The sequence below is a fragment of the Clupea harengus genome, unplaced genomic scaffold (assembly GCF_900700415.2).
Source record: "Clupea harengus unplaced genomic scaffold, Ch_v2.0.2, whole genome shotgun sequence".
NCBI classification, from domain to species: domain Eukaryota; kingdom Metazoa; phylum Chordata; class Actinopteri; order Clupeiformes; family Clupeidae; genus Clupea; species Clupea harengus.
In genome coordinates this window covers 24,950-49,904 of record NW_024879977.1, presented here as the reverse complement: position 1 = coordinate 49,904, position 24,955 = coordinate 24,950, and the positions used below count along the sequence as shown (strand labels likewise).

Sequence of the window (24,955 nt, the reverse complement as noted above, 5' to 3'; positions counted from 1 at the left end):
TTACTGAGTATTATTGTTGGCTAACGTTAGTTGATATTGGAATAGCTCGATTGTAAGCTAATTATCGCTAACCAACCAGCTGGACATCTAACTGGCTGAAGTTAGCTTTTTTTGGTAGCTAACTTTGTCGTTTGGATAAAAGAGAAATTATTTTATCAAAGGCCTGAATATTTCGGCGATTAAGTATTCTTCAACTTAACATTCACATCATTTGTTTAGGTAACGTAGCTAGCTATCGTGTAATCACAGCAAAGATGACGGTGGTAGATGTCTAACTAATGTAATACAAGTTAACGTTAGTGTCTGGTAGCCAGGTCAGGTGACGTTATGTTGCTAGCTAGCAAAGCAGAGGTTTGCTAAGGCTGGCTGTGTCTTTCGGTGACTAACGTTAATATTTCGTCGTGATTTCGAGCGTTACTGAACTAACATTTGCCGTGTATTGTTCATCGCTACGCTATCCGTGTTTTTTGTAGTTGGCTAGGTCAACCAGAACAGTATTTACATGCCCTGTCCAACTCTTCTAAGTTGAAACGCAAGTTAACTAGCACAGCCTGTGAAGTTGCTAGCGCATCAGCGAGTTTTCTAGATTGGTATGTTTAGGTTTCAGACAGCCTATCGCAACTAATGATGGCAGTATATTGCCGTCAGTTAACGTAACTAGCTACATGTGTTAATTAAGTTTATACTGTGCGTACTCTGTAATGCTAGGGAGATGGGTCTTTGTCTGAAATGTGTACAATGCTGTAATGTTTGGCTGTACTGACTCTGGCTATCGCCATTGGGCGTTTATTTTCTTGTAGGCCTAGAGGTGTGTCCTCTCCAGGTGTGTACTGAGTCAGATGGGTGAAACGTATAACTGTCTACCAGGAAGCAAAGGGTGGTTGTGTTTATCTGTCTAACCGGTTTGTCGAGTAAGAAACATCACCAACGAGTTTGTAATACTGAGAGATGTAGCCACAATCCCTTTAAATCAGTTTTAGGCATTGGCAGAAGAACGGGTTACATCCTGCCCAAGTATTTTGATTTGATTTGCCTTTTGCTTCCTCTTCAATTAATTCAGTTCAATTACACAATTTTGAGATCACTGGTCCACTTCCCTGTTTTGTGTAATAATTTGAACTATTAAATACGACCTGCCCACTCTATATGTAAATAAACACGTACATAATTTCCATTTGCAAAGACCAAATGCACAAGGTAGCAGTGCCCCCCACGTCATTCACTATGCCCACTCACTTTTTAAAAGTAGAACTAAAATAACTTTCAGAATGATATGGATTTTTAACATAACAGTGAAACCTGAAGATCGATTAAAAAGCGCACACTCTGGGCCCAATGTAGTCTGGTGGTATGAGAATATCTCCCTATTAAAAATTGATCTTTGCAGAGCACTTATCTTTTATATATCTATCCTTCTGTCTACTCAACAAAGGCTGGTGTTGTGATTCTAACATTCAAACATTCTGATGCTCAAATTAAATCTGGATAACTGCTATCTCAGGTTGTTTTCCTCTCACTAAGATGTTGCTTAGCATAAACTGTCTTTTTAGTTACAGTTAACGCTAGTTTGGGATTTTTTTACTAACTAGCTAACTCATCTGAATTCCGCATTGAAAGAGACAATTCTTGGAGTCTACTGGATTTTTTGTGCGTTTTTGTTTTGTTTTACTCTATGGGCAACTAGAAAGTAAAAGGGTGAACAGCAGCAGTTGCTTGTGAACAAGTAAGAGGGCAGGTATTGTTGTCAATATTGAATTATGGCTCTATAAAATTGTGATGTTTGCCAGAGGGAAGAAAGGAAAAGGACTTGAGTTATCTTATCAGACATTAGGCCTACTTGGTGTGTTATTGGTTAATGAGATCAACTTTTACACACTTGTAATATCTCTAAGGGCTTTTCAAAAATGTCAGGAATTGTGCCTTGAGCCACCTTTTGAATAGGCCTACCTGTTTTGTGGTTAGGTCGCACCGTCTTCTCTGAGTGAGTGTGAAGGATAGAGGTTTTTCTTCTCTTAGAAGGTGGGAAAGCGACACAGGAATGGAATTTTACCCCATTTTCATGGTTGACTGAGCTTCTCTCCTCTCCCTCTATTAGACGGTTATTAGATTAATTTCTACTCGGTCATGGGCAAGTGAAGGGCAGAAGTAAAACTGTCATGTTCAGCAAGCAACTGACAGTTCTGATGTTGCAGCACAAGTAGAGGTGGGTAATGCATCGAATATATAAATATATAGGTAATACATACTCCATGTGTACAATACACTGGGTCTTGTGATGCTAGCCAGGTACAGTTAGCCTATATTTTAGTTTAAACACATTTTAACACGATTGGACAGTAGGGCTGTCAACGAATATTCTAAATTCGAATATATATTCGAATAGTTGTTAAAAATAGAATTTCGAATGTGAAAATTAATATTCGAATGTAAAAAAAAACAAAAAAAAAACAGCGGCAGCACTGTCTGCTTTGCGGGTGGGCGCGCGCCTGAGATCAGGGACAGGTCACAGGAGTCTCACTGTCTGGCACAGAGTCACTGCTGACAGTTGACTTGCGAGATGCAGAAAGTGTAGAATCCGGCTTGACCGCAGCAGAGAAAGTGATTGTAACCCCCAAACATCTAAAGAGTGATGTCTGGAAATATTTCGGATTTTGGTCAGTTGATGGTAAACTTGTTGAGCCTACAGCTAAAGCAGTGTATAAGCTATGTAAGCTAAAGTTAGCTTACCATTCAACAACTAGCAACTTGAGGCTACATCTCCACATTTTGGAGATATAGCCTCAAGTTGCTAGTTGTTGAATGGTAACCTAACTCTAGCTTACACACTACTTTAGCTGTAGGCTCAACAAGTTGCCTCACTGCTGACAGTTGACTTGGTGGTAGATGGCAGAAAGTGCAGAACCCTGCTTGACCGCAGCAGAGAAAGTGATTGTAACCCCCCTATGTCTGGAAATATTTCGGATTTTGGGCAGTTGATTGTAAACTTGTTGAGCCTACAGATAAAGTAGTATGTAAGCTAGCGTTAGCTTACCATTCAACAACTAGCAACGTGAGGCTACATCTCCAAAATGTGCATCCAAGTGAATACGGCATAATATGTGGAACTTCAGCGAAACAGCCACGTTTGGATACATATTTTGCGCCGTCCGTCACAAGTTCGTTGCCTGCGGCACGACAGGAGGCCTGCACGCAAAAATTGATTTCGTTCATATGCAAGGACATGAGGCTGACCAGTGTGGTGGATGGGATAGGGTTCAGTGAGTTCTGTGAAGCACTGGAACCGAGGTACCGTATCCCTTGTTGTCGTTCATTTAAACCGCTATGCGCAGAGAGCGAGGCGGTGCGGGAGAGGCAGAGAGAGGGAGAAAGAAAGAGTGCGAGTGTGTGCAAGCTCTGCGGTCTTGGCCATTAGTTAATTTACATATTTTTGTGTAGGTAATATGTTGTTAAATATGTTTAAACTTAAATAAATGACCTATACAAGTAGTTATGTCTCGTTGTATTAATTGTCCTGTTATTGACGTGCCTAATGCGCAACCAGAAATTCGAATATGTTCGAATATATGTGTTTTTTTAAAGCGAATATTCGAACGTCATTTTTTAGCCATTTTGACAGCCCTATTGGACAGTCATCAGTGAATGAGCACATAGCTTTAATTTAGCTCTGCTACCTAGCTTAATGCTTGTAGCCTACCTGCTACCACTTCCTGTGGTGTCATATTAGGCAAATCTTCTTTCAATAGGTTTTACATGAGTTTACCATAGATAAGCCTACATATGAATATCTGTTTATTACCATGTGATATATGTTTGATCTTATAAGAGCCAGGTGTGTTGTTTTCTATTTTTTTGTAATAGTTTTATAGTACAGAAAAATGGACACCATGCATGTACCAATAGGGCAAAGTGTGGGATTGGAGATTGCTGGCTGATGTTGGTAGGCAACGTCAAGTTCAACAGTGTATTGTTGAGACTGCTATGAGACCAGCCAGGGTAGTGTATTCTGAATGTGAGCACATTGTTTACTTTATTGAGTTAACAATTCCCTTTGAAGATGCGACTGAGGAAGCCTTTGAAAGGAAGAAGCTAATGTATTCAGTACTGGTAGGGGAAGCGAGGCAACAAGGTTGGCAAGCACACACAACACCAGTGGGGATAGGTGGTAGAGGTTTTGTAGCTAAAGCAACCACAACACTTGTGTTGGATTTTGTTTTTTGAGGACGGTCACTCAAAGGAGCTTAAAGGAGTTGCCTGAGGCTGCTGGAAAAGTGAGCTAGTTTTGACTGTGCTTGCAGACTACTTAAGATCGTGAATGAACCTGAACTAAAATGGAGATCCATGAAATCTTGTTGAAGTGTATCTGTTGTCTCTGGTAGTGCCATGTGTTCTAACCCATCATGAGTATGGGGGTGGGTGGATTTGGGACGCCAGACCCAACTGTTCTTCTGGAGGTGTTGTGGGCCTAATTCAATGAAACACTGATGAAGGAAGGTGACTTCTTGAAAACCCAGGTGAAATAGTCATGAAGGCAGCTTTGTTGATGATGTTGAAACTCAGTTTTTATGGTTGGGTAGTCATGTTGTGTTTAGCACTTGTGGGCTACAGACAGCATATGTTGTCCTGTGAAGGAGTGCCTTTACAGATCCCGGGTACAACATGTGGCACATGTTGCGGCGGTCTCCAGCCAGTTGTGCATTGCTGTTGTCTCCTGCTGCACAGAGTCTGTGGTTCTATTGGTTAGGTTGCTGGCTATGAGGATTTGCATGTGACAGTGAGAAGTTTGACCACTGTGGGAAGTCCCCAACCACTAGCACAAGGAATTTACCATCTTTTCCTGCGTATAACTAAAAATTGCAGTAACTGAATTATCCTGTAGGCCTAATTTTTAATGCAGTAGGCTACAAAATATTAGACATAGACCTACTGTTGGGTGATCATCTTTGAAAAAGGAGACTGCTTTTTGTTACGTTAATCTCTCATTTATTTTAAATTTCATTGACGGGCAACGAGCAAAGTCCGCTGCGCATTAACTAAACCTATCGTGTGGTGTGTGGGAGCATTGCTCTCATCCACCCATATTTGCACTTAGGATTTAGCTAAGGATGGTATTAAATTAGCAAAATGATTTTGCCAAGTTATTAAATTAGCTTTAGTTCATGCACGAAGGACTTTGCTCATTGTCAGTTGAAGTGTGATGCCAGTGAAGATTCCCCAATACCAGACTATGAATTATTTGAAGCACAGACAAAAAAATAGCATAAAACGCCCAAACCAGATGTACGAGCCATAGAATGTATCAAAGCATTAAAGCGCCTAGATGATTTTTCTCATCTCTGTGTGTTTCTCAGGAAGCTGAGGAAGTGTGGTAAAACCGGAGTGGACATTGCGGGACAGCCGCAGTCGTTCTGGGAGGATGAAGAGGTTCCGCCGGCACGGGCATGATTCTCAACGTGACAAGCTCAAGCAAGAACTGTACCAGTTCAACAAGGTATGCAAGCACATCATAGACAACGACAGGGGTCATTCTAACCAACTCACCTAGGCCTTGCCGGGCCTCTTTTGGATTTTTGATGTAACTCATTATTGTTTACAGAATATTGGAGATGTGCAGTGATCCTTTGTATTTTTAACATAATCAACATCTTCATCATCATCAGTGTTCCTTAATTAGGCATTTTATAAACGTCACATTAGTTGACTAAACAGAACTGTTCTGTAGTGTAGGTAAAGGCCACCTTAAAATACATTTGAAAGCAGTAGGCATTCTCCCTTAGCATACACAAGCAAAGGTGCTCCTTAATAAAGACATCCAGAAATCTTTCTCATATATTCTCAGCTATTTCTCATCTGACCTGTTTGAATGAAAGCCCTCATTAAATCAGTTTGTACCTAATCAGTTTTCTCCTCTCTCTTCTTTCCAGTCAGTGGAGCATGGCTTCCCTCACCAACCCAGTGCTCTGGCTTACAGCCCTGATTTAGATCTGCTGGCAATCGGCACTCGTTCTGGGGCCATCAAACTGTATCCTTCAACAGTACCAATCTGTAGCTTGCCTGTTGTTTTAACCAAATAATATTATTTATTATTAACTTATACATTATTTTTACTGGAGTCACTCAGTCACTAAGGATTTGCCACAATATCCGATTGCTGCAGGTGAGAAAAATGTTGTAGTTGGCAACCTGTTTAGAAAGCCTCTTGGATCAGTGGTTTGCTCCACCACCGTCACCAAGTGTGCAGGGGACATCTCTCTTGTATGTTGTGTTCTTTATCAATCACCGTATCATATGGGTTGCATAGAGTACTCGAGTATTCAAGTCATTTTCGAGTTTCTACATTAGCACCGAGTTCTTGTTAATCATATGATGCTTGTGTAAGAACTGAAAATGGTTCCATTTCTAAATATTGTTTTATACTGCTTGGTTTGCAGTCAGGGTGAAGCAGGTTTTGGAGGAAGTTGAGAGCAGAGAAGTGTTGATGAGTTGTGTGTTTTTGGATGGCGCAAGAGAAGTAAAGCAGTTCCCTTCCGAACTCGTCTATCTCTGTGAAATGATTGCCTATAGCTCATAATGACCTCCCGATGCTCTCAATAGAAAGCAGGATGGTCTCCGCATGCAACCCCTTTTCTAAAGTTATCACAGGCTGACACGTTTGTACGTGTACTGCATTATTACATGTTACAGTGGCAAAACAACAGGGCACAGGTCAAATCAAATAAACTCTCAGGCCAAACAAAATGATCATTCCACAGTGTTGACTTTTCTAGACCAGTGCCATATCAACACAGACAGTAAATATGACCTTTTCATTCACTGCCTCTAGAGGACATGATTCTCTATTGAAAAGTGTTTCCACTGGGCCATAGGCTCCTGTGTTTCATGTCTATGTCTAAGTGTTTCTTATTGGAGTGTAAGATATGGAGCCCCCGGTGTGGAGTTCATGGGTCTGCATGATGAGAACGCCACGGTTACTCAGGTGCATTTCCTGCCCCACCAGGTACGTTCTCCAGCATCACCCCGTCACCCATGATTCTGATTAAAGAGGCCGTGTTCTGAAAACAGAATGTGTTTGTATTTTTAGCTGGAATTGGTGACCCTTCTGGATGACAACAGTCTTCACATGTGGACTCTACGAGCCCATCAGGGTGTCTCTGAGCTTCTGGAAGTGGGCCGTTTCACGCTTACTGGACCGCCTGGGTAAGAGGCATCCATACACATATGCCTACAGGGGCTAGAGTATTCAAACATATAATCTAAGGTTTTTTAAAAGCTTAATTGCACTACACAGCATAATGCATATCAAGGTTATGAAAGCTACAGAAGCACAAACATATTTTAATGAGAGTTCATTTGTCGGTTTCTGGTTTTCTGTGTTCGACAAACGGCAGAATAAAAAGTTGGATGCAACAATACACCTTAAGTTTAATATTATGTTTGAACACTTTTTAGAATTTCATTGCTGAATAAAAAGTAGAATAACATAATGTGTAAGTTGTTCATTTAACTATTACTGAGATATAACAGTTATAGATCCAGCTGTCATGAATGTCAAGTGAATTTTTAATATCAAGTTCACTTCTCCACGGTTGTCAATCCATCCTACACCTGACATCAAACAAGTGTGTAATTTATGCGGTGAATAAGAAAGTATGCAGCGCTGTGAAAAGAATGCCATAAACTGCTGATTTTGCCTTGAACTCCGGGACAACTGGTGGGGCTGGCTTACACAACCATCTTGTGGAACATGAGATTTGAGTTTTCTGATATGTATGGCAGGGCTCCACCCAGTGTGACACGGGTAACTACAGTGCTGGCACATTCATCAGGTGAGCTGCTACTGCTGGGCACTGAGGGTGGCCATGTCTTTGTGGTGGAGGTGCCTGGCTTTCGGGAGCTTGAAGAGAGGAATATCAGTGTGGAGGATATCCAGGCCAGGTAGAACACCCCCTTTCCATCCAGTTCACACACACACACTTGTACACACTCTGTTTCATTTTATTTTCATTATCCGTTTGGGTAAAACGAAATGATTATTTGCAAACAATTATCGATTTGAATAATGTACACAAAATTAAAACATTCAGTCATTGTACAATGTTTAAGTGAGTGTGTTTCTGCCAACCCAATTTCACCCCTGGGACCATTTCTTTTTCATTCCAAGAACATCAATTTTTAATAGTCTTTGTATTCCGTTACTTGTTCCTGATTTTGCAATAACAGAAGTGTTGATTTCTGTTCTTTGGTCTCATATTGATGCTGATCTGCTTTATACATACCTCTGGTAATCTTCCACTTATTCTGTTAGAATCCCAGAGGAGTATGTTCCCCGGCGAAACCTGGAGTGTGTGGAGGCCCTGCACGAGAAACCCTTGAACCCAAACCAGGTGCTGATCGGCTATGGTCGTGGCCTTATGGTGCTGTGGGACCTGGAGAGACAGTGTGCCATTCAGCACTTTCTGGGCACTCAGGTAATAAATGGCATTTAGTGAATGAGCTTTGAAATGGAAATGAATGTGATTTGGATAAAAATACCTTAATTGGGGTAGAATGAAGAAGTTTAAGTGTTTGCATGTGTTTGTCTCTGCAGCAGTTGGAGAGTGTGTGGTGGATGGAGGATGGTGAGCACATACTGAGTTCTCATAGCGATGGCAGCTACTGTTGCTGGCTGACGACGGGAGGTGATGTGCAGTCAGAGCCTGAGAAGCAGGACACTCCTTACGGTGAGATGACAACCAGACCACGTGTGCATGACTAGTTTGTATTTATGTTATGTGACCAGCCACATTTTTAGGCTGTAAATGTAGTGGATTGCAGTAGCATGTGATGTTAAGTCAAAGCAACAAAGAAAGATGTCCACTAAATTGTGTCATGAGGCTAACTGCTGCTTCCCTTCTGCACGTTCAGGTTCTTTTCCCTGTAAAGCCATTTCCAAAGTTCTTCAATTTCCCACGAAACAAGGGTAAGCTTATGTGTGTTGTCTCTACTGTGTGAGAAGCCTATTTGCTCTTGGTGTCATTAACCCAGAGGTTTTCATATGACTTACCTTCTCCAGTTAATATTTAACCACGTTTAACCGTGTCTGCCAAAAAAACACAGTTTGTCTTCTTTCGCTACTGTCAGCCAGTTGGCAACGACATTTATTGGCGTGGTGTGTGTGTGTTTCCGTGCATGCTTACATGTGTTGTACAGTAGAAATCATTCTGAACCACAATATATAAATATAGCAGTTCTCTGAATACAGAATTCTTAAAAGCATTAGCCTAAGGCAGACATACATCAATTGTGGGGTATTCCAAGCTGATGCGGCTTTTGAGAATCAAGAACAATGTTGCCATTCTTCAGACTTATTCAGAAATCTTTTTCCTTTTTACAGCTCAACTGAAGCATAACCACTTTCTCAGCATGTGATTGATTCAATGTTTTTGCAGTTTTCATTTTTGCACCTTTTTGTCTCAGTTATTATTGTTTATTGTTTTTTAATAGTCCTGCATTTATAAAACCTTTTCCATCCAATATATCCACTTATCTACATACCATTTTAAATGTACCTAAAATAATGTAAATATAGAGTTATGCACCAGTTGGACAGCGTGAACACCCAACCCCTCATTAGCGGGTCTGTCCATATGTACACTTGGGCATTAGTTACAGTTTTAGGGTGGGGCGAGGCCACAGAGGAAATGCGTGTGGTGTTTGTTCGCTGTGTGTGAACACAATAGGCTATTTACTGTATTCACTTAATTAATCGTGTGTGTGTGTGTGTGTGGCAAGGTTGTTGAGATAACATTAGAGATGATGGAGCTCAAGTCAAGGACTTCGCTTGTGTATTGGCGCTAACATGTTTATAGCACCCTTGTGAAAAGTCTTTCTTATAATGCAGAGAGGGAGTGATTTAACTGAAAAAGGTATTAACTGCCTCCTCTGCATATCTAGTGTATAAAAGCCAGTACCCCTCAAACCTTCTACTTGTTCATACCAGAGCCATAGGGGCATAAGATGGCCATCTAATTATCCTGATAATGGACTGACTGAGAGGTTTTATACTTTCCTTTGAATACATACCCAAGACCTAAGATGTCTCAAGTGACCAAAACAATGAATCACTGGATTTGGCACATATTCCAAGAAGTCAAAAATTTAGTTTTAGTCCAAAACTACTATGTGTTGTATCTCAGCTTTGTGCTTAATATAAAACCCATTTGACAATGGACCCACTTTTTAAAGTGCTTGAATCTTCAGAACTACCAGAGCGTGTCAGATTCAGGCCTTCAAGTGTAGATCTGGTTAACTCAAGCCAGTAGTAGACATACACTATCCTTTGTAGGAATATCCTGTTTGGCGTGGATGTTTTCCTGCCTCAATTGATTTGCCCCTGTTTCACTCTGCAGGCCTCCGTTCCTGATCTTCAGCGGGGGGATGCCCCGTGCCAGCTATGGGGACAGGCACTGTATCTCCGTCATCCACAGCAAGACTCATATTGCGCTTGACTTCACCTCCCGCATTATTGACTTCTTTGTTATCAGGGAAGGAGAGCAGCATACAGGTACAAATGTCCTTGCATATTCACACAACAGCAAAGAAAAATGAGCGCTCCTCAAGCAAGTGAACTAAATCGATATGACATTCTATTTGTGTGCGTCACTGCAGGAGACCCCAGTGCTCTTGTGGTTCTGGTGGAGGAAGAGCTGGTGGTGGTGGATCTCCTGACTGACGGATGGCCTGTCATTCAGACCCCCTACCTGGTGCCACTGCACTGCTCAGCCATCACCTGCTCACACCACGTCTCCAGCATTCCCTTCAAGCTCTGGGAACGCATACTAGCTGCTGGTGATGTGCAAAATACACACTACTCAAACAAGGTGTGTGGAGTTTTTGTCTTACACATGAAGAAGTTTAGTTAAATAACTTTATTTATAATACGATTGTATATTCCATCTCTCCTATTTCATGTTTGTCTTAATATGTATTTTAAATTCTATTTATTTCTCTTACTCTTGTTTGTGTGTAGCCCTGGCCCATCACTGGTGGACAGAATCTGGCCCGTGAACCACCGCAGAGAGACCTGCTCCTTACAGGGTGTGTTTGGGTGGGAATGTGTCAGGAACTAGAATGGCCATTGGAACACCTAGGGATGTCACAAGACCAGAAATGTAGTAGTCAATACCAATGCCAGTGAAATTCCACGATTCTTAATATCCTATTCAATGCCACAGTAAAAAAACAAAACAAAGAAACAATTGGCATGTAGACTTCAAGTGTTTAAAAAAACAATACTGGGCTTAATTACAAACGATCAACTTTTTATGATGGGATGGCATGTCGGTTTGCACTACCTGGCCAAGACATGAAACAAAAATGGAAAGATTTGAGCCAAAGCAATATGAGTGAGAGAATGAGTCAAGGCAGCGCGTTCGCTGCAGCGGCACCACTAATCAAAACAAAGAGGTCAGTGATCTGTGCTGGTAGGCGTTCTTCTTCTAGAACACTTGAAGACACACATGCTACTCCCGTTAGGTCTGGAAGAATTGCATCCCTGGTACCTACAGTACTGTAGAACAATGAGTGCCGTCACGTTTCCAGAATCTTGGCATTGATTTGGTACCAAATAATCGTTTCTTGTGACGTCTCCAGTAATGACAGCATTTGTAGTTAGATTCCACTTACTATTATGGAGCTTTAGCGTTTACTGGTGTCACATTGTGTTCGAAAGACCTCAGTGTCACAAATGTGAGAGTGTTTTTGTGTGATCCACAACTCATCATTGAGTGTAGTGAACACAGGACTATGTATGTATTTAGAACTGTTCATTGGAAATATATATTACAATAGGTGTTGCATTGTGATGTACCAGTTTCCCAGTTTGATCAAACCTTGAAGGAGCATTCAGTCTCATTCTTTGCTTGACCTGATGTCCTAACAGACATGAAGATGGCACTGTGCGGTTCTGGGACGCCTCGGGGGTCTGCCTCCACCCCATGTATAAGCTTAGCACAGCAGGGGTGTTCCACACGGACGGCGACCCAAATGACAATCTCAACCAGGGGGCCGAGGGAGAGTGGCCCCCTTTCCGAAAGGTAGCTATATAACTCACTTATATCTGTAGTAGCAGGTCAACTCTTTCAAGGGACTTTGCAGACACTTTTTGCAGAACAACACGTTTTGTTGGTGTTCAGTTGGAATTATGCATTCTGTTCCTCTTTTGCGAAACTAAAGTGGCACTTGGTGTTCTAGGTTGGGTGCTTCGATCCCTACAGTGATGACCCTCGACTCGGCATCCAAAAGATCCATCTTTGTAAATACAGTGGTATCCTGACGGTGGCGGGTACAGCAGGACAGGTGAGATGTTCACTCTGCTCATGTCAGACAGGGCATCACATGTGGAGATATGAGTGGATTTGTTCTGTTATTTTTCAGCTGATGTTTTCATTCAATGTAACAAGGTGATCCTCTTCTGCTTCATAAGCTAGAAGCAATGTTTTGCTGTGTCAACTGTATTCAACCTCTGATAAAAAGACGCTTGCAGCTTTTAAAGATGGTGCTTGTTGTCTTCCACTCATTGTGTTTAACAGTAAGCGCCAGTCACTGTTGCAAACCCACCCAGCAGTCTCAGCGCCGCACCCTGGAGTAGACCCAAATCTTTCAGCGGCGCACTAAAATACCTCCCCTGGAGTAGATCCAAATCTTTCCTGCGGTCAAAATGCACGTAAATGTTTGGGCTGACCTACAAAGGTGCTACTTCCGATGATGAGAAACATAATTTGTACTTTATGGCCTTGGGTGAGTTGGATTCCTAGTTCTCAAAGGATGTCGGTAAAGGGGTTTCTGCTAGGAGTTTTTCTTGCTGGGCTGGTGTCGGAATTAATTTATTTTACCAGACAATTTTGAAACCTACCAGCGCACATTTGAATAACATCTATGTTATCTATCTATGTTACAAATGCAAATATAATGTAGCCTATATTAGGGATGGGAATCGAGAACCGGTTCTTGTTAAGAACCGGTTCCCAGGGGACCGATTCCTTGGAATCGTTAGCCAAAATCCTTTTCGATTCCGCTATCAATACTTAAAAAAAAAATAATAATAATATTAATTTTTCGATTTTTTTCCCCAATTCCGCTATAGATGCCTTAAAAAATTCAATTCAATTTTAGAATAATTTTTTTTTATTCCGGTATCGATGTAAGTGCCGTTTAGGTATGTCACGCGCACACAGCTTTGTTTTGTTTTAGACTGCAGCCAACATGGCGTCTAGGCAGAGGCGTTCAAAAGTGTGGTTATATTTCGCGGAAAAAAAAAGACCACAGGGCCACTTGCAGTGCTTGCAAAACGTCTCTTTCGTGAAAGGGGGGGGGGGGGGGAACTACCATTACTCCGAAACATTTGTCCATACTGCATGCAATAATTTTGCAGGAATGTCGCGTTTTTGAGCGCTATGAAGTGAAGATAACTTTAATGAATCTCAACCAAGCAACAGCAGCGCGCCTAACGTTAGCGCTTCATCTGTTAATATTGAAGGTAAACTCTAACAATCTATTGTTTTAGTGCCATTTGTTTCATTGTGTAAACCAGCTTTCACTTTTTGTTTATGTCAGTGTTATTTTTAGTTCAAGGTGAATACACTTGTAAAAAAAAAAAAAACAGCACTGCAATTGGAATGTTCAAATATTATTTAGCACACAGGTTCTCAAACTCTGGTATATCAAGTGCCACAAATTAGACCAGGGAGGGATCCCTATTTGATAAGACTATTTTCCAGGCTCCCCCATCTGATGAGATTTTTGAGTTTAGATGTTTTATTACAAAAATTGTATGAAACCCATTACCAAATCAGTCATACATTCTGTTACTTATGGTTGGAATTATAGTCAAAACAAATACTTTTTTTCTTTGTTGAGACCCCCTGGCACCCATCAAGGAAAAGGATCCCTAGGCTATGGGTCTCTGGACCCTACTTTGAGAGTTTGTTGACCTATTCTTAGGTTTGTTTTTGGTTATTTAAAACATGTAAATGTATACATACATACTGTATATGCTGTGCATCGTCTATTCAGAGAATATTATATAAAAGAAAATCAATGTAAATAAACTCGTTTGTACTCTTTTTTTTTTTTTTTTTTTTTTTTCCTTGCCCAAAAATAATCGATAATAATCGATAAGGAATCGAATCGATAAGAAAGAATCGTTATGGAATCGGAATCGTTAAAATCTTATCAATTCTCATCCCTAGCCTATATAATGAACACGTAGGTTGACAAAAGAATGACACCGTTCTCAACTCAGTCTGACTGTTAATAGGATGTCATCCTGAGGTGGGCATGTAGGACGGGCAACTAAATTTAACATGATAATATCCACATTCTCTACGTCTGCCATAGTCTAGGCTGCAACTGCAACTTTGCATAAAATTGAAATGTTGTGGTGCAAACTGTCCTGCCTATCACCCAGAACTAAAGTCGTCTAACCAGTCCTTCATTGGCCTTAGTAAGTGATTAGTGGACTTCTGTTCTGGGTATGTGTACCTTCGAGGGGAACCTCTGAGACTTCCATGTTCTAATCTACTGTGCGGTTACCTCAGGGGAAGTGATGGACACCTGCCTGCAGTCTGTCTTTGTTCACACACCGATGGTTTATTTCTGCCAACCCTCAAACAATGATCGCTGGCTACGCAGCAAATGGATGCATGTACTAATCTGTTGGCATGTGCCCCAAAGATTTTATGTTTTTTTTTTTTTTTTTAAATCATATCAGACCTAGCCACATATTAACATTAGAGCCTGCTGAATGAGCTGCTGTTCTTCAGTCTTGGGAGTCCTCTATTTTTGCACAGAAAATCCTTCTAATTGGTGCAGCACAGTTATCAAAGCGTCGAAAACATACTTATGTACATGAGCACTACAAAAGTTATTGCTGATACACGTGTATATATAATATACCGATCGGTTCAAGTGTGGATGTGTAATAATATTATCTAGTGGAGTAGACAACAAACTATTTCCAGTATATCCATTCCTTTACATTTCTACCTCTTTCCTGTTCTCCTCTCTATTTTTTCTTTAAATTTAATCTGTGCTAAAATATGTTATCCTAATGAAATTGTCTTGCACTGGATTCATTTCTTGGCTACAAGATGTTGTGTGTGTGTGTGTGTGTGTGTGTGTGTGTGTGTGTCTGTGTCTTTACAATGCGATCATTATGAAGTTAAAGATAAAGGTCAGGTGTTTAGCAGACGGTTTAATCCAAAGTGATTTAGTCACATCTTGCAGTCGCCGGGAATCAAACCTGGATTGTCTGTTTAGAAGGCTGTGGCACTTACCACTGTTCCATCATGCCCTACCTTGTAGATCGGTCATTATTATTGACACTACACATAAACACAAAAATCAATGAATGAAAATGTTTTGCATACGAATGTGTCTATTTTAGATGTTCTAGTTCATGAACACATCAGAACACGTATCTTTTCTGGTCTCAACCAGATCCTGGTGCTGGAGCTGAATGATGAGATGGCGGAGCAGGTGGTTCCAGCCACTGTTGTGGACCTGCTTCAGGGCCAGGATGGCTTCCGCTGGAAAGGCCATACCCGTCTGGATGTGCGAGAGGAGCCCGTTTCCTTCCCTGCTGGGTTCCAACCCTTTGCCTTGGTGCAGTGCCAGCCTCCAGCTGTGATCACAGCCATTGCCCTTCACTCCGAGTGGAAGCTGGTGGCCTTTGGGACCAGCCATGGCTTTGGTGTATATGATTATCAGCAGAAGAGTAATGTTTTTGCCAGGTGAATTACCCGTCTGTATGATTGGACATTTCTGTTGCCACATAAATGTGTAAAACCAAATGTACTTTGGTAATCAAGTCATTCCAGAATGATACCGTACAGATGTAGAATTAGTATTGACTGCCATTCATAACAGTTGCCTGGTTCATCACATGATGCTTTCAGTTAGCAATATTCTAATCTCATTTTTGTGATCATACTTCTCAAAGGGAAAAAGCTGTAATTATCACTACAAATATTTGTACTTAATTACCATTTTATGAATCTCTTCAGTTCTAATTTCTGTATGAACCACTCAAGCTCTTTGTAAGCGGTGTGTGTGTGTGGGTGTATTTTGTGACAGGTGCACCCTTAACCCCAGTGATCAGCTGGCTATGGAGGGTCCTTTGTCTCGAGTGAAATCCATCAAGAAATCCTTGCGTCAATCATTCCGTCGGATCCGCCGCAGCCGTGTGTCCATGCGCAAACATCAGACAGCCAATGCAGCCAAGGTAAGACTCACGCCACTCTTAGCAAACATCAGACAGCCAATGCAGCCAAGGTAAGACTCACGCCACGCCACTCTTAGCCGACACTGTGAATTCCATTTTACATTAAGGATTATTGCCAACTCAATGCTCAAAGTGTACCTACATAATCAAAACCTGTCAAATCTGATAGCAAGACAGCCTTAAAACATTTAGGACTCTAGTTTGAGAGCGAAAACAGCTGGCAGAAATGCGCACTGTTGCACCGATACTGAGAGCGAGTCAGGCCAAAGTTACTTAGGGATAGGTTTGGTTAAAGCCGACCAATAGCATTGCCGAGCAATCCCTTCAAACTGAAAGTGTCAGACCACATTGCATAGTAAGAAGATTGGTTCAAAGTGGCAGGTGATTGAAAGCCTGTTTAGAAGAGCATTGGGTCATCAGGAGAAAGTGGACATTTGAAATGTCATTTGCATGACATAGTGGTACTGGTGACTGCATGTGTAGATGTACTTGACCTGGTGGTAGTGGGGTCTTCATGTGTAGATATACTGAGGGCTCTCTGGGATATCCCAGAGGCGGTGGTCAGGGTTGAAAACGTGGGCGTAAAGGGCAGAGCAGTAGTGACCATTAAGCCACTCTTTCAATAAAGGAACATGATTTTATTTGCCAGATAGATAAATATCAATTGGGCAGTGATGGTTTGTGATGGAGGCATGCAAACCCTGAGAGTTTAAGACAACCCGCCTAGGTGGAATAGCCCGTTTTCGCAGAGTTTCCGCTGCCAAACTAGGGCTCTTAAAGTTGCCCAGTGTAGCTAGATGTTAGATTGGAGCACATTATGTTTTTGTCCTGAGGTGGTTTTCCAGAAGTAGGCTAGCAGTAAATATGTGCTGTGATATAATTATAGAGGCGTTTTTTCAAACAGTCCAAAAAGGGTTTCCCCATGAACATTTTCAGTGTTTAGTGAAATGGCACAGTCTGTTTCATGATTCCATTGTTCCATGATCTTTTACAGTAATAAAAGTATGTGTGTCCATGTCCTTTCTGTGTTCTCTGAGTAGCTGCAGGAGTTAAATGCAAAGCTGGAGGCAGAGGCTCTACAGGAAATGGAGTTGGCACCAGTTCAGAGAAGGATTGAGGCTCGTTCATCTGATGACTCCTTCACTGGCCTTGTTAGAACTCTCTATTTTGCAGACTCATTCATTACTGACAGTGAGTGATTGATCCCAAAGAACTGCACACAATTTCCTAACTCCTAACCCCTCACTGCACACACCACCCACACCCATTTTTTAAACACTTCTTGTCATAATGTTTTATTTGACTTATTAGATATTATGTCTAGACTGTATAGTTGTGTGTGTGTGTGTGTGTGTGTGTGTGTGTGTGTGTGTGTGTGTGTGTGTGTGTGTGTGTATATATGCTTTTATTTATGTTATATATATATATATGATCATTCCTATCAGGTACCCACTGTACGCCATCTCTGTGGGCTGGAACCAATGGGGGGGCTGTATTTGCCTATATGCTCCGCCTCCCCCCAGTGGAGCGCAGAATGGAGGACCCAGTAACTGGCAGTCAAGGTGAGACCCAACTTCAGCTCAACCTAAAAGAACCTTTGAAAATGAGCAACGTCTGAACCGTATTCTATATATCTATATATTCATGGATTAAGAGGGGGTTGATGCATTATGAGTGAGTCATTTGTCCTGTTGTTAATAGTCTGCTTGATGATGCTATAGAACAAACTGGATGGATTTCACGCAGGGCACCTGAAGACTTGAGGCTTAATGGTAATGGTTTTCAAACTGTGTCTGTATACTCTCACTTCCCCTTTAGCTAAGGAGATCCAGCTGATGCATCGTGCTCCTGTTGTGGGGCTGGCGATTCTGGATGGAAGGGGGGTGCCTCTCCCCGAACCTCTGGAAGTAGCCCACGATCTGGCCCGCAGTCCAGACATGCTGGCTTCTCACCACCTCTTAGTCATATCTGAGGAGCAATTTAAGGTTAGCAATCAGACGATTAGCCATTGGTTGAGGTATTGGATTTCACCACAAGTGGGAAGAGTTGTCAAGCCTTGTTTAAAAGTTGGGTCAGCTATTGGCAGTAGAAAACACACTGGCAGTTTCACAGTTAATGACCTCATTGTAGAAATATGGAACTGAATGTTTCACGCATGTCTAACTTTCTTGTGTTTCCATGGGGTTCTAGCTCTTCACATTGCCTAAAGTGAGCACCAAGACCAAGCTGAAGTTGACGGCGATTGATGGCTCACGAGTGCGTCGAGTGGGCGTGGCTTTGTTTGGCAGCAGTAGGGTAGAGGACTATGGTGAAAACGGCCTGGTGGTGTTGACCAATCAGGGTGAACTGCATGTGATCTCACTTCCTGCCATCAAGATGCAAGTACACCACCCTTGCATTCGACGGGAGGATGTCAGTGGCATTGCCTCCTGTGTTTTCACCAAGTATGGGCAGGGTATGTCATCACTCACACACATGCATATCTATATATGTTTACCTTAAACAGGGTATGTCATCACTCACACACACATATCTATAAGTATTTACCTTACATGGGGTATGTCATCACTCACACACACATATCTATATGTATTTACCTTAAACAGGGAATGTCAGAGATATCCATGCCAAAAATTCAAGCAAAAATAATTGAGTTTATGCAGGCATAGAAAAGTTTCAGTTTAGTTTGCCCATGTCAGCTTCTTTAGCTCATCTTAAATACTGAGTCACCACTAACAGATAGCTCAGCTTTTAACTGGGCACAAATACAATTCTCCATTATAAATAATCTGGTTGCAAGTTAATATGATCACAAAATGCCTTAATGTATTGGCAAATCTGCATCTCAAATCTGTAAACTTTAAAATGAATTCAATTTGTATTATTATTAACCAAAGGTTTTATGTACTATTCCTATGTACTAATTGTATATACATTTTAGGGGTGTAAAAAAAACCGATACGTATCGATATCCGTTTTTAGCGTGTAAGATACGGCTACATCGATGCGTGAAGTCCCGTATCGGTATTAAAATGGCATAAACCGGTCTCTGCCCGATTTAAAAGTTATGAACCGGTTCACAAGCATTTGTCTCTGGGTTTTTTTGTATCAATAACAATTATGTTTAACATTTATAGTCATGATTCCGAGACCGAGCCATCGTGATGTCCTAACATAAATAAAAGCACTATATGAACACTGGAAATGGCAGTAAGTAAATAAATAAATAAATAACCTCTAAACTCAATCGTGTGGATATAGCCATAGTGGAATAGAATGGACATATCTACATTCTGTAACGGTACCTCCACCTCTGCCCTGGTGAAATTAGGTCTGGGTTTACCGGTGCTTGCTTTGAAATTAATTTGATCAGTCTCTGAGGTTGCCTTCGCGTTGCCTGTGGAGTGTGCACACATTGCAATAGCATGCCCTTATAAGGAGCTGGCGGGGCGTTTCTGTATGCAAGTTCAGGTGCATGAGAACGCATTCAATTAAGTACACATTTCCAGGCGTTCATGAATCCAGCAGAGATCTTTTCTGAGGTTGATCTTTCGAGGTTGGTAAGAAGATATTTAAAGTAGCATAACGGATCAATTGCTAATCGCTAACGATATGCTAGCGGCTAAAACTAACAAAATCTCTTGAAATGTGCTGACATTATGACAAACTAGTTAGTCAACAACTGTCCTAACACAGTCAAACATCAAGCAAGTGCAACACAAGACAAAGCAAGACGGCAAATAAGCTACTTACTAGTTCGGCAGACAGTAGAAACCGGGCGGCTTCAGGCAAACCTACATTTAGCAGTAATATTCCTACAGACCCTGGTATGGCAATGGGAGGCGATTCTCCATATTAAAAGTCATTGTAGCGCCCCAATTTTTTTTAAAGCTGTTATTTTAAGATAAAACTGTTTATCCTAATCCTGAAGTACAATTACTGCATAATGCCACTTTAATAAGACAAGTAAGAAAATGTTTCGAGAATGAGGTCCATTTTTTCCTCACAACTCAGTGTTTTCAATTATTGAACTGCATCAAATCGAATTGTACTGAATCGTTTTTTATCAACATGCATCTTTTCTTGTACCGTATTGTGCCCATGTATCGAGATACGAATCAGATCGTCTTTGTCATGAGAGATTTACACCCCTAATACATTTCCATCAAATCTAAGGATGATTTGTTTTACACGGAATTTCCCTTCTTTGGTCAACAGTTATTTAAGCAGTGGCTTCAGAGGTGTGCGCTCACAAAACACCCTCAGCAAAGCAGGAATTTCTGCCATTTTCCAACCGTTCTCTGTTTCCACACTGTAATGTTTCTTCTACAGATCTCCATCCTCACATTCCCTGCTTTCTTCTGTCAGTCCATCATTTAATAGGCTCATTCTATCCAATCCTGTTTGTCCTCCCGTAGGATTTTATCTGATTTCTCCTTCGGAGTTTGAGCGCTTTTCTCTCTCGGCCCGTTGGGTGGTGGAGCCGCGGTGCCTAGTGGAGTCACCAAACATTCCCAGCACTGTTGTCGACCCCACCAAGACTAGGTGTCTGGGGGACGGTTATGATGGCAGGTCAGTTTGTACACCTAGACCAGGTGCACTTTATTTTTGCTGTGCTAAAATGACGTATACAATGTATATATAAATATCTATATGAATGATCACAAGTACAATTAGCATTGAAATTATAGCTTCTCATTCAATGTACAATCTACAACTACGGAGTGTTTGTTCAAAAAACTGTAGTTGTAGCGACATGTTTTTCTACCAACGCTAAACCCACCTTTATTCTACATTAGTACCCTGAAACAAAGTTAAGTAAAAAATAAATAAAATACTTTGCAGCCCCTCAGTGTTTTGAATCCCTTTGATCTTATCTGTGTCTTAATGTGCCTTTGCAGTGACATCAGAAGAGGCAACGACAATGGTGAGATGGATATTTATTGCTTTGATCTTCACTCTCATGACAGTCAATAGAACATGCATGGCTAAATGCTTCACATGCTTGGCTTATGAGACTTCGGCATCAACTTATATACATTACTAGGGCTGATACTAATATGTTTTATTGAGGAGAGAGATTTTTTATGGAGGGGAGATATTTTGGGTCTATTTCTAATAGAAGTGGAATTTGTATTAAATGTACCTTCAATCGAAAACTAACAAATTCTTCTTATGCTGTCCACATTGATCTGATCTATTTTCACTGTATTTAAAGGAGTGAAAAAGAAGCAGTAGAATATGTCAGTTCATGAGCATGTCGCCTAAAACAAACACCATACGTTTACCATAGGTCTTTAAAGCTTCTTTTCTGCGATGCATATTGGAATTGTTCAAATCTAAATCTATCTTAACCTAAACTAAATGTACTAAATGAGTACCTAACTTGTACGATACGGTAGTTTATCATTCAGAAGTAACATACAATTAGGCAATAGAGCAGGTTTTGGAAAAGTTTAGCATTTGTCCAGTCAATGAATTTGCTAGATGCTGTGCAAGTAAAATAGAACCAGCTCTTTGACTAGCAAGATGAAACGCTGTTAACTGTTTGAACAAGTTACTGTTTCTACAGTTTATATGGTTTCTGTTTCTGTACAGAATGACTGTAGAAACTGACATTTTAAGCAATCTCTGTAGGGATCCTTTCCATGTTGTCAGACACCAGTGTGTCAAACCATGTTTCGATGATCTGTAAAGAATAACTTAAGTTCAGCACCAGAATGGCACAGAAAATATTTTAAAATGTTCTATTTTGTGCCATTTAAATTTTTTTTTAAATATTAAGTGGCAAAGGATTCACCACATCCCAAATATAAATACACACTGACATTTGTTTGATACCCCCAGACCCCACTACCACCCCACCCACCTGTCCACGCACCAATATAGTGCGTAATATAGTAATATATCGATCTACAGTTATCTACAGTGCACTATTATAGTAATAGTAATATATCGATCTACAGTGCACTATTATAGTAATAGTAATATATCGATCTACAGTGCACTATTATAGTAATACATCGATCTACAGTGCACTATTATAGTAATAGTAATACATCGATCTACAGTTATCTACAGTGCACTATTATAGTAATAGTAATACATCGATCTACAGTTATCTACAGTGCACTATTATAGTAATAGTAATACACCGATCTACAGTTATCTACAGTGCACTATTATAGTAATACATCGATCTACAGTTATCTAGTAAAGCAGTCAGTAATCTACAGTGCAGTAAAGCAGTCAGTAATCTACAGTGTATTAAAGCAGTCAGTAATCTACAGTGTAGTAAAGCAGTCAGTATTGCTTTCTGCATGCTCTCTCAAATGCTTGTGCTCGTCCAACTGATATGTATGTGTGTATGTGTACATATGTGTTCCAGACAACTCTGCTAGCCATGTAATGGAGCATGCTTTGCTGAATGATGAGAGTGAGTACACTAGTAACCAGTAACCAGTTGAAGCTGGCTCTCACTAGAAGAGATTACTGCAAACCTGCTTTTCTGTGTTGCTTGCCATGTTTGCTTATTCATGTTTGTGAATCTGCATTTTGTGTAGTCTGCGTCAAGTCTGCATGGATGATCATTCCAATTTACACATCTATTTCAGTAGGGAATTTCACCACATTCAGAACTGTAGTTATACTCTTTCCATACTCTTTTGGGAAGTTAGCTACGTATGGGGATAGCGACAGAACAGGGATCTATGGGATTTAATATACATTCATTTACATTTCTTAATTTATGTAATTGTTAATTCATTTTTAGATTATTTGTAGTTATACCATTTCTCTCATGTTCCACAGAAGTTCTGCAAGAGATCCAAAAGTCTCTAGAAGGAGATCAGATGTGAGTCTTCACAACCACACTTTTGGCTATATTTAGTTACGGTGCTATATGTGCTGAACAGTAAGGTATAATAATAATGGTTTTCCTTTCTCCTCAAGGGGACACGCAGACAATAATATAAAGCCTTCCGGTGAGTGAGGATGGTGAGTGATTTTTCAGACATGGTTTTAATTGATCCAATTGAAAGGTCTGTAAATTAGTGATATCGCTATTTACCCTATGGCTGCATGTATGGAGTTTAATCCTGTAGAATAATCACTAATAATCAAGTCATCATTGTTTTCCTTTTTGAATTTCAATGATTTCAGCGAAACCCGCAACAAAGAGTACGAAGCAAATCAATAATAATAATTTATTTTATTTGTAATGCACTCTTCATTCAAAAGAATCTCAGAGTGCCAACATATTAAAAACTAACTATAATAATACAATAAAATAAAAATGAATTAACATAAGCATAATAGAAAACTTTTTAACATTTTAACATACGATTTAACACAAGGCCAGAAATGCCTTCCTGAATAAAAATGTTTTTAGTCCAGCTTTAAAGGAGTCCAGCGTCTGCGTTGCCCTTAGGTGGTCAGGGAGGCTGTTCCATAAGCGTGGCGATGCCGAGCAAAAGGCCCGGTCGCCCATGGTGCGGAGCTTTGAAAGTCAGCAAATCAGACCTGTCCTTGTTCTGTCTGCTTTCACGCCTCCTTGTTGTGTTTTGTTAGCAGAGCACTTTATTTCACCAGTTCATCAGTGTAACATCTCTCATCCTCAGACTGACTGCCCAGAGTGCCTACAACTTGGAGTTGATCCGTACTCCAGCCTTGCTAGTATGGCCTAAACACTACTGCTTCTACTACTACTGAACTCCTTTAGCCAAATCCCTCAGTCTGGAGTCGGATGCATGAAGCCACACCACTGCACGGGGCGCAGAAGACTAGAGACGGCCCCGCCCGCCCGCCCGCCCGTGCCTGCCATGACCAACCACTGTTTCTCCACCGATTCCATTGCCTGCTTAATGAACCACTCATTCCCCTGTCTCTCTCCCCACCCCCCCACCCCCACACACACACCTGGGGGTGACGTTTGCACAATCTGAAAGCGGGCAAGCCTCAAGAGTAAAAAAGGAACACACGGATTGTCTTGTGGGGGTTTGCCCAAGGAGTGTTTTGATGTAATTGTTTTCTTACTGTTTTTTTACCTATGATTTTTTTTCTATACAAAATTCCTTGCATCTGCACGGGCGGCCAACCACACAAGGGAAAAACAAACCACGCTCACCGCTAACATGGTAGTACCGAGTATGATTACACAAAGAAGGCTTCCTGTATGCTGGTATGAAGTTGCAGTGGAGGCGCATGTAACGGTTTCGACTGCAGTACTCACAAGGCATTAGCGATGCTACCTCTTTCCTTGTCCGTCCAGCTAGAGAATAGTCCAGGGAATATGTTAATATCAGATAGGTACTCTCTTTTACTGTGTAGCACGTCATATGCTCTAATTATTAGGGTGAAAACTTTTTAAAGGGGCTTGGTTCTTATTTTATTATTGTAATTGCAACCTTGAATAATGTAATTTAGGAATGTGATTTTTAAATTTTAGTCCAAATGTTTTAATATATGTGTATACGCAAATTTGTACCAATTTATGATACATTTTATTGGGGCTGTTGTTTGTAATCTGACAAGGAGATATTTTGGTACTGTTTCCTAAAATGTTCCAAATGTGTTGTGTTTTTGTGGGCGGGGGAGTAGAATATATTTTTGTAGTGGCATAATCAAGTATGAGAACTCTATCATTTGTAATTTCACACTACATTATGCTCTTCTGGAGTAAATTTTTTCACAATCAGA

At 40.8% G+C, this 24,955-nt stretch overlaps 1 protein-coding gene across 4 annotated transcripts; it reads left to right on the top strand.

Annotated features, from left to right (window-relative positions):
• The first annotated feature begins 49 nt into the window (after positions 1-49).
• llgl2 (LLGL scribble cell polarity complex component 2) lies at positions 50-24,955 on the top strand. 4 transcript variants are annotated; one of them, XM_042705915.1, is made up of 26 exons: positions 50-2,203; positions 5,349-5,488; positions 5,922-6,019; positions 6,913-6,994; positions 7,079-7,194; positions 7,774-7,932; positions 8,303-8,465; positions 8,585-8,717; positions 8,902-8,956; positions 10,386-10,540; positions 10,645-10,856; positions 11,006-11,073; positions 11,918-12,071; positions 12,229-12,333; positions 15,475-15,767; positions 16,111-16,258; positions 17,299-17,449; positions 17,704-17,820; positions 18,077-18,243; positions 18,449-18,713; positions 20,677-20,830; positions 21,160-21,185; positions 22,647-22,694; positions 23,069-23,111; positions 23,210-23,254; positions 23,878-24,955. In XM_042705915.1, exons 2-25 carry the CDS (start codon positions 5,414-5,416, stop codon positions 23,247-23,249), a joined length of 3,027 nt encoding a protein of 1,008 aa, XP_042561849.1. In that variant the 5' UTR covers positions 50-2,203; positions 5,349-5,413; the 3' UTR covers positions 23,250-23,254; positions 23,878-24,955. The 4 variants fall into 4 exon arrangements, with proteins under 4 accessions (XP_042561849.1, XP_042561850.1, XP_042561852.1 ...); XM_042705916.1 differs by lacking the exon at positions 50-2,203 and having other exon boundaries at positions 3,627-5,488; positions 23,210-23,241; XM_042705918.1 differs by lacking the exons at positions 50-2,203; positions 22,647-22,694 and having other exon boundaries at positions 3,627-5,488; positions 23,210-23,241.